This window comes from Pseudoliparis swirei, chromosome 3 (assembly GCF_029220125.1).
Source record: "Pseudoliparis swirei isolate HS2019 ecotype Mariana Trench chromosome 3, NWPU_hadal_v1, whole genome shotgun sequence".
NCBI lineage: Eukaryota > Metazoa > Chordata > Actinopteri > Perciformes > Liparidae > Pseudoliparis > Pseudoliparis swirei.
In genome coordinates, this window is record NC_079390.1 from 24,379,164 (window position 1) to 24,390,052 (window position 10,889).

At 43.1% G+C, this 10,889-nt stretch overlaps 1 protein-coding gene across 1 annotated transcript; it reads left to right on the forward strand.

Moving 5' to 3' along the window:
- The first annotated feature begins 1,681 nt into the window (after positions 1-1,681).
- On the forward strand, positions 1,682-10,876 carry LOC130210013 (uncharacterized protein DDB_G0271670-like). The gene is made up of 3 exons (XM_056439999.1): positions 1,682-1,692; positions 2,386-3,094; positions 10,850-10,876. The coding sequence occupies exons 1-3, from the start codon at positions 1,682-1,684 to the stop codon at positions 10,874-10,876; spliced, it is 747 nt and encodes a 248-aa protein (XP_056295974.1).
- The last annotated feature ends 13 nt before the right edge of the window (positions 10,877-10,889 follow it).

Genomic DNA, 10,889 nt, shown 5'->3' on the forward strand with positions numbered 1-10,889 from the left:
ACACGCACAAACCCCAGTTATTGACAACCGCCCCGCGTGTTCGACAGCGCGCGCGCGCCGTGAGCGCCCCGCGGTCTTACCGTGACTCTGGACGCGGACCCGGTTCTGAGCAGCTGGGGAGGCTCCGGGCTCCGGACGCTGCCACGTACCGACCGACGGGAGGGACTACCGTAAAGCTGCGAGGACACGCGCACGGACATTCCTCAGGCTGTGCGCGCGCGTGTTTTTTTTGTGCTGATTCGTGTGATTCCCGTCCTCTATGTTTGAGTTATTACTGTGTTATTGAGTTATTAATATGTTATTGAGTTATTAATATGTTATTGAGTTATTAATGTGTTATTGAGTTATTCATGTGTTGAGTTATTATTGTGTCATTGAGTTATGAATGTGTTATTGAGTTATTCATGTGTTATTGAGTTATGAATGTGTTATTGAGTTATTATTGTGTCATTGAGTTATGAATGTGTCATTGAGTTATTAATGTGTTATTGAGTTATGAATGTGTTATTGAGTTATTATTGTGTCATTGAGTTATGAATGTGTTATTGAGTTATTAATGTGTTATTGAGTTATTATTGTGTTATTGAGTTATTCATGTGTTATTGAGTTATGAATGTGTTATTGAGTTATGAATGTGTTATTGAGTTATTATTGTGTCATTGAGTTATGAATGTGTTATTGAGTTATTAATGTGTTATTGAGTTATTATTGTGTCATTGAGTTATGAATGTGTTATTGAGTTATTCATGTGTTATTGAGTTATGAATGTTATTGAGTTATTAATGTGTTATTGAGTTATTATTGTGTCATTGAGTTATTATTGTGTCATTGAGTTATGAATGTGTTATTGAGTTATTCATGTGTTATTGAGTTATGAATGTGTTATTGAGTTATTAATGTGTTATTGAGTTATTATTGTGTCATTGAGTTATTATTGTGTCATTGAGTTATGAATGTGTTATTGAGTTAGTATTGTGTCATTGAGTTATGAATGTGTTATTAAGTTATGAATGTGTTATTGAGTTATGAATGTGTTATTGAGTTATTCATGTGTTATTGAGTTATTCATGTGTTATTGAGTTATGAATGTGTTATTGAGTTATGAATGTGTTATTTAGTTATTATTGTGTCATTGAGTTATTATTGTGTCATTGAGTTATTACTGCAGCTGCTTGAGGCGGGAACACTTTACATATAACACGTATGTAAAGTCTGAACATGCTCAAATAAATAGTAATTAAAGCCATCGGATACATAGAGGAGTGAAAGGTATACGGAACTATTCAAAATTGTATTTAAATGTATTAATTATGTGCAACCAACGTTTTATTCCCAGTCTCTACATGTCAGGTATAATAATTAATAATAATAATAATTGATAAAAGCCTCTTTGTAAAGAGAGCCACGCGTCGTAGATGGAGAACATTCAAAACGCACGTACGCCTCTTCTCATCTTTTAGAGGCTTTACGGCAGTGTCACGTTCTTTACGGTAAAGTCACGTTTACGGTCCTGCGCACTGTCAGGCGAGCAGAACGCGCGAGGACGCGCTTCAAAGGTTACCGCTGATCTTGAGGCCCACGTGATCAACACGCACGGGGAGCACGTCACACACGTGCACGAGCCTCTGCCACGCGCGACATTATGTTTAAAAACAAACTGTTTGTATTGTTTTCTTTGAAAATGGCGTTTTGGTCAGTAAGAAATGTTCTATATTAAATAACTTAATAATAAAAAATTATACACTTTATGCATATCGAGGACAAACTGACATTATAACATTATATAAAATATAATCATATAAATAAAATCAAAAAATATATAAATAATGATGAATAAATGAATGAATAAATAACGTTGGAAAAGAAGCCTCAGTTATCACTCATGTTGTGGTGATTAATGGGAAAAATAATAAATATGCACAGAAATAGAAAATATTAATAAATAATGTGTACATTTATTTTTCTACGTGAGAAATTACTTATTTTTGTATTCATTCATTTTTATAACTAATTATATTTCAAATGTTTCCATTTCTTTCCATTTTCTTCCCTATTTTTATTAAATATGTGCATATGTATTTACTTTAATGCTAACCTGCATATTTATTTGATATTCAAGGCTTTGATTTCCATCTTTATTTATGTATCATACTGGTAGATTTAGTTATCCATGTATTTAATGTTTAACATTTTTTTTAAATATAACAAAAAGTATCTTGTGAGCGCTTGTTTTGACCAGCAGGTGTCGCTGTGCGTCAACAGATGATACATATCTAAGGGAATAAAGAGCTGATTATAACTGAGGAAGAAGGAAGCTGCACCGTCTCTAAATGACCACTAGGTGTCAGCAGAATGCAACGAATTAAAGACACCCAACACTTTCAGTTCCTCTAGTTCCTTCAGTACCTTCAGTACCTCTAGTACTTCTAGTACCTTTAGTTCCTCTAGTTCCTTCAGTACCTCTAGTACTTCTAGTACCTCTAGTACCCCTTGTTCCTCCAGTACCTCTAGTACCTTCAGTTCCTCTAGTATTTCTAGTACCTCTCGTTCCTCTAGTTCCTTCAGTAACTTCAGTACTTCTAGTACTTCTAGTACCTCTACTACCTCTAGTTCCTCCAGTAGCTCTAGTACCTTCAGTTCCTCTAGTACTTCTAGTACATTTAGTTCCTCCAGTACCTCTAGTACTTCCAGTACCTCCAGTACCTCCAGTTCCTTTAGTTCCTCCAGTAGCTCTAGTACCTCAAGTACCTCCAGTACCTTCAGTAAGTTCAGTACATTTAGTACCTCTAGTACTTCCAGTACCTCCAGTACCTTTAGCACCTCCAGTTCCTCCAGTACCTCCAGTACCTTCAGCACCTCCAGTTCCTCCAGTATCTCTAGTACCCCTAGTACCTTTAGTACCTCTATTTCCTTCAGTACCTCTAGTACTTTTAGTACCTCTAGGACCTCTAGTTCCGCCAGTACCTCTAGTACCTCTAGTACCTCTAGTACCTTTACTACCTCTATTTTCTTCAGTACCTTCTGTACCTCCAGTACCTCTAGTACTTCCAGTATCTCCAGTTCCTCCAGTACCTCTAGTACCTCTAGTACCTCAGTACACCAGGGAGCTCCACCAGGGGGCAACACCAGGGGGCAACACCAAGGAGCTCCACCAGGGGGCAACACCAGGGAGCTCCACCAGGGGGCAACACCAGGGAGCTCCACCAGGGGGCAACACCAGGGAGCTCCACCAGGGGGCAACACCAGAGGGCTCAATCGGGGTCACGACCAGGGGGCTCCACTAGGGGGCTCCACTTGGGATCAACACTAGGGGGCAACACCAGGGGTCACCACCAGGGGGCTCCACTAGGGGCCCCTTTGTGATTAGGGTACAGAGGGGGAGTGCTCTGCTTCTTCAGTTGCTTCCTTCTGTTGAACATGAAGTTATATTTAGCTTTTGTTTTGTTTTTAAATTTTATTTTAATGAGTCACAAACCAAAAAGTTCTGGAACTCCCGACTGACATGACGTGAGAAACAAAACCAGTTTATTGCTCACCAGGTATCACTCTCTACCATCTGATGTCACTCTCTAACCTCTGATGTCACTCTCTACACTCTGATGTCACTCTTTACCCTCTGATGTCACTCTCTACCCTCTGATGTCACTCTTTACCCTCTGATGTCACTCTCTACCCTCTGATGTCACTCTCTACCTTCTGATGTCACTCTCTACCCTCTGATGTCACTCTCTACCTTCTGATGTCACTCTCTACCCTCTGATGTCACTCTCTACCCTCTGATGTCACTCTTTACCCTCTGATGTCACTCTCTACCTTCTGATGTCACTCTCTACCCTCTGATGTCACTCTCTACCTTCTGATGTCACTCTCTACCTCTAGTCACTCTACCCTCTGATGTCACTCTCTACCCTCTGATGTCACTCTACCTTCTGATGTCACTCTCCCTCTGATGTCACTCTACCTCTGATGTCACTCTACCCTCTGATGTCACTCACCTCTGATGTCACTCTACCCTCTGATGTCACTCTCTACCTTCTGATGTCACTCTCACCCTCTGATGTCACTCTCTACCTTCTGATGTCACTCTTTACCCTCTGATGTCACTCTCTCCTTGATGTCATCTACCTTCTGATGTCACTCTCTACCCTCTGATGTCACTCTCTACCTTCTGATGTCACTCTTTACCCTCTGATGTCACTCTCTACCTTCTGATGTCACTCTTTACCCTCTGATGTCACTCTCTACCCTCTGATGTCACTCTCTACCTTCTGATGTCACTCTCTACCCTCTGATGTCACTCTCTACCTTCTGATGTCACTCTTTACCCTCTGATGTCACTCTCTACCCTCTGATGTCACTCTCACCTTCTGATGTCACTCTCTACCCTCTGATGTCACTCTCTACCTCTGATGTCACTCTCTACCCTCTGATGTCACTCTCTACCTCTGATGTCACTCTCTACCTTCTGATGTCACTCTCTACCCTCTGATGTCACTCTCTGCCCTCTGATGTCACTCTCTACCTCTGATGTCACTCTCTACCTTCTGATGTCACTCTCTACCTTCTGATGTCACTCTCTACCCTCTGATGTCACTCTCTACCTCTGATGTCACTCTCTACCTCTGATGTCACTCTCTACCCTCTGATGTCACTCTCTACCTCTGATGTCACTCTCTACCCTCTGATGTCACTCTCTACCTCTGATGTCACTCTCTACCTCTGATGTCACTCTCTACCCTCTGATGTCACTCTCTACCCTCTGATGTCACTCTCACCTCTGATGTCACTCTCTACCCTCTGATGTCACTCTCTACCTCTGATGTCACTCTCTACCCTCTGATGTCACTCTCACCTCTGATGTCACTCTCACCTCTGATGTCACTCTCACCTCTGATGTCACTCTCTACCCTCTGATGTCACTCTCTACCCTCTGATGTCACTCTCTACCCTCTGATGTCACTCTCACCTCTGATGTCACTCTTTACCTTCTGATGTCACTCTCTACCCTCTGATGTCACTCTCTACCCTCTGATGTCACTCTCTACCTTCTGATGTCACTCTCTACCCTCTGATGTCACTCTTTACCCTCTGATGTCACTCTCTACCCTCTGATGTCACTCTCTACCCTCTGATGTCACTCTCTACCTTCTGATGTCACTCTCTACCCTCTGATGTCACTCTCTACCCTCTGATGTCACTCTCTACCCTCTGATGTCACTCTTTACCCTCTGATGTCACTCTCTACCTTCTGATGTCACTCTCACCCTCTGATGTCACTCTCACCCTCTGATGTCACTCTTTCACCCTCTGATGTCACTCTTTACCCTCTGATGTCACTCTCTACCTCTGATGTCACTCTCACCCTCTGATGTCACTCTTTACCCTCTGATGTCACTCTCACCTTCTGATGTCATCTCCTCTGAGTCCTCTCTGATGTCACTCTCTACCCTCTGATGTCACTCTTTACCCTCTGATGTCACTCTTACCTCTGATGTCACTCTCTACCCTCTGATGTCACTCTCTACCCTCTGATGTCACTCTCTACCCTCTGACGTCACTCTCTACCTTCTGATGTCACTCTCTACCCTCTGATGTCACTCTCTACCCTCTGATGTCACTCTCTACCTTTTGATGTCACTCTTCTTCTATGTCACTCTCACCCTCTGATGTCACTCTCACCCTCTGATGTCACTCTTACCCTCTGATGTCACTCTCTACCTCTGATGTCACTCTCTACCCTCTGATGTCACTCTCTACCTTCTGATGTCACTCTTACCTCTGATGTCACTCTCACCTCTGATGTCACTCTCTACCTCTGATGTCACTCTTACCCTCTGATGTCACTCTTACCTCTCTGATGTCACTCTCACCTCTGATGTCACTCTCTACCCTCTGATGTCACTCTCTACCTCTGATGTCACTCTCTACCTCTGATGTCACTCTTACCCTCTGATGTCACTCTCACCTTCTGATGTCACTCTTTACCCTCTGATGTCACTCTCTACCCTCTGATGTCACTCTCTACCCTCTGATGTCACTCTCTACCTCTGATGTCACTCTTACCCTCTGATGTCACTCTCACCTCTGATGTCACTCTCTACCCTCTGATGTCACTCTTCTACCCTCTGATGTCACTCTCTACCTTCTGATGTCACTCTCTACCCTCTGATGTCACTCTCTACCTCTGATGTCACTCTTACCCTCTGATGTCACTCTCTACCCTCTGATGTCACTCTTACCCTCTGATGTCACTCTCTACCTTCTGATGTCACTCTTTACCCTCTGATGTCACTCTATACCTCTTGATGTCACTCTTACCTCTGATGTCACTCTCTACCCTCTGATGTCACTCTCTACCTTTGATGTCACTCTCTACCCTCTGATGTCACTCTACCCTCTGATGTCACTCTCTATGCCTCTGATCGTCACTCTCGACCCTCTGAGTCACGTCTCTACTCGTTTCCCGGCCCTCATCGTTGTCCGTTCCTGCTACCTGAGGCACCTTGGTTCCAAGTCTTGGCACAGAGCATGATTAGAATGGAAGTCTGTCATAAATCTGGCTGTGTTGCGCTCTGAGCTCAGCAGGATCTGGTCTCTGTCTCTGCTCGGTCTCTGGTCTCGGTCTCTGCGTCTCTGGCCGTCCAGGTCTCTCACTGCCTGGCGCGGTCTAAAACAGGGTCGTTGAAGACCGTGATTGTCATAATCTGTACATCAGGTCTGATTCTGGCGTCTCTAGTCTTCAGGCCTGGTCCTGCCGCCAGTCCGGTCTCTGGTCCATGGCTCTCAGAACGGTCTCTGGTCGTCTAGGTCTCTGGTCTCTAGTCTCTGGTCTCTGGCCTCCTAGGTCCTGGTCAGTCCTAGTCTCTGGTCCTGGTCTCTGAGTCCGAGTCCTAGTCCTTCTGAGATCCTGGTCTCAAGTCCTGTCCTGTCTCTAGTCTCTGGTCTCTGGTCTCTAGTCTCTGGTCTCTGGTCTCTGTCTCTGTCTCTGGTCTCTGGTCTCTGGTCTCTGGTCTCTGGTCTCTGGTCTCTAGTCTCTAGTCTCTGGTCTCTGGTCTCTAGTCTCTGGTCTCTGGTCTCTAGTCTCTGGTCTCTGGTCTCTGTCTCACCTGGTCTCTGTCTCACCTGGTCTCTGGTCTCTGTCTCTGTCTCTAGTCTCTGGGTCTCTAGGTCTCTGGTCTCTAGGTCTCTGGGTCTCTAGGTCTCTGGTCTCTGGTCTCTGGTCTCTAGTCTCTGGTCTCTGGTCTCTGGTCTCTGGTCTCTGGTCTCTGGTCTCTGGTCTCTAGGTCTCTGGTCTCTGGTCTCTAGGTCTCTGGGTCTCTGGTCTCTAGGTCTCTGGTCTCTGGGTCTCTAGTCTCTGGGTCTCTGGTCTCTGGTCTCTAGTCTCTAGTCTCGGTTCTAGTCCTCTGGTCTCTAGTCTCTGGTCCTGGTCTCTAGTCTCTGGTCTCTGGTCTCTGTATCTGAGTCTCTGTCTCTAGCCGTCTAGTCTCTAGTCTCTGGTCTCTAGTCCTAGTCTCGTCTCAGTCTAGTCTCAGGTCTCTGTTCAGTTAGCCTGGTCTCTGGTATCTAGGCCGGTCTAGTCCAGAGTCTGGCTCTAGTCTAGTCTCAGTCTCAGTCTTAGTCCTGTCCTCTAGTCCAGTCCGGTCCTGGACTCTGGTCTTAAGTTCTAAATTAGCTCTTATCTAGACTCTTATTAGACTCTAGTAACTTAGACCTCTATTTAGATCTTAAATCTCAGACTCTAGTCTAATTCAGTACTCTGTTCTAGTTTGGCTCTTCTCAGTTCCACATCTCTGGTCTCTACCTAAAGTCTCAGGACCTGTCTCTAGTCTCAACTCTCTAGCATCTAGTAACTCTAGACGTTCTGGTTCTAGCTCTAGTCTCTATTTAGGACTCTGTCTTGGTCTTTAAATTAGACCTCCTTAAATTAGACCTCTATAAATAACCTCTTTAAGTTAGACCTATAAATTAGACCTCTATAAATTAGACCTCTTTAAATTAGACCTCTATAAATTAGACCTCTATAAATTAGACCTCTTTAAATTAGACCTCTATAAATTAGACCTCTATAAATTAGACCTCTTTAAATTAGACTTCTTTAATTAGACCTCTATAAATTAACCTCTATAAATTACACCTCTTTAAATTAGACCTTAAAGAAGAAAAACACTTTTACAGTTTTTCTGATATTACACACAAAAACTTGAACAATACCACTTAACTTCACTCCACTACACTCCCCTGCCTCCTACTCCTAAACACAACACTCATCACAAAACGCACCACTCACACACCTCACCTCCACACACACACTCACACACTCACACCCCTCACCTTCACACACACTCCATCACCTCCACTCACACACACACTCCCACACACTCACACTCCCCACTCACACTCACACACACACACCCTCACACCTCCCACACACAATAAAGGATATTCTACCTCGAGCATCAGTTGTTCTCTCTCCACATGTGGGACCCTAAAGAAAACAGTGAAGAAGATCTTTGTTGAAAAACATCTGTAACATCTGTCACATGTAACATATGTAACATCTGTATATAAGTACAGATGTTTCCTATGTAACATATGTTATAGTGTTACATGTGTAAAACCTGTAAAGTATGTAACATCTGTAACATCTGTAGGGTGTGCCAGACCTCTCCAAGTCAGAACTAACTGTCTCTGCTTCTCTCCCCCTGAAGTGGATTATGTAGAATTAAAATGCAGCATTAACTGGATGAAGTGACTTTAATAATATAATACTCCTTGGTTACTTTCCACTTCTCTGGGGTTCCTCATGGAATCGTACTCGGCCCACATGTTATCGTGTTACATGTGTAAAACCTGTAAAGTATGTAACATCTGTATATATGTACAGATGTTACAGATGTTACAGTGTTATCGTGTTACATGTAAATCCTGTAAAGTAGCTCAGGTTCACACCCGTGGAGGCGATGACGCCTGATGTGGAGCTGCAGCCGCTGTGACATCACAGCCACTGTTTTACCACAGGAACCGGATCGGGGGGCCTGGGGGGGCGGGGGGGGGGGGCTGACTCAAGTTGACTCAGACCTGCAGTTTGTCTGGCGGGCAGATTCCCAGGAATGCCATGAGATCATCCGCTCTGCAGCAGAAGGTCCAGTGACTCACTGCTGGAAGCCCCCCCCCCCCCCTCCCCTCTGCTGGGCCGAGGGGAGCCCTCCCCCCCCCCCCTCCCTCTACTGAGGGGAGAGGTCTTGGTCGCTACGACCCGACATCTTCATTTGATTCCGCTTCAGACCCGTGAGTTATTAAATATTATATTATAATACACGGCCTGAGTCTTGTTGAGCTGCTCGGGATCAGACGCCTTAAAGCATAAATCATGTTGTACATCAAGAACATCTTTAAACTGTAGTACACACAGACACACACAGACACACAGACACACACAGACACACACACACACACACACACACACAGACACATGTTTGTGGTTTTTCTAACGATGTGTCACAGTCTTATACTTCAACATCACATTAATATTAAAATAAAGTGTAACTCGTGCTCAATCATTAATATTTAAATAATCTAATAATAATCTACTACTAATGATAATTATAATAATCTAATAATAATAATAATAATAATCTAATAATAACAATAATAATCTAATAATAATAATTATTATAATAATCTAATAATAATCTAATTATTATTAGAATAATAATCTAATACAGTTTTTCTCGATTGATTACACACAAAAACTGGAACTTAGAACACAATGACCACAACCTGTAACTCATGTGCCAACTCCCTAAACCAATTCTGCTAAACTATAAGCACAAGTATCTGCTTTAGACACAGATTTCAATTGTTAACAACACTTTCTTCAAAACACTAAACACCATCCTCTCTACTTTGCACACGTCATCAATGCCAAAACCTCCTTGTGTTCAGACAGAACACACTGCTGTTCAATTGGCAAAACTTCCATTTCCACGGCTGTTGTGCAATTTGGAATCAAACAATATCAGGGCCACAGGTGACCTCCTGATTTGAAGAAGAATGGATGAAAACATGGAAGGTAGAGGAGACCAGAGAGGCAGAGGAGTCTTTTTGTTTTCCTTTTTTATTTACACTTTTCTGTTTGTTGTTGTTGACTGTAATGGTCTATTTTCTATTGTTTGTTCTGTGAAAAAATTTGAAAAAAGAAAGAAACATTTTTGTTGTATATTTGTGTGTTGTTTTATATTTTGAGTTAAAACATTATACATTTACAATATTTTACAACAGGAGAAAGCGTACAGTACCACTGGACATGGAAAGGCATAATGCTCCTGAAAAGGCCTTCATACTGGTGTTTTCCCATTGCATCGTCGTGTTTTCCATTGAGCACATCAGTGTTCAATCGATGCTCAGAATGTCTACTCATATAATGGGCTGTGTTTGTCATTTGAAAACAAAATACCCTTTTGAGGTGACATAACACTGTTTTGAAAGCAAAGTTGCATTTTGCAGGAGATATAAAGGGTTTTGTATTTTGTGTGAGTGGTTTTGGGATTTGTGTTTAGAGTTTTGAGAAAACGAGGCATGCTTTCAAAACATGTGTTTAAGCAATCGAGAAAAACGGTAATAATAATACAATTATAATAATAATCATTATAATAATATTATTTTAATATTATAATAATAAAGTGGAGCTCGTGATTAATATGATAATAAATCTTCACTGCAGCACCAGAGCTGAAGGAGGATTCAGGTTCTCGTTGCCCCCCTTTGACAACCTGAACGACAGTCTGACTAATGACCCTCTGGCCCCGCCCCCTCCCGTGGCCCCGCCCCCTGGCTCCTCCCCCTGGAGGCGGGCCGGCCCGTCATCAGCGGGTGAAGGCCGCTTCGTT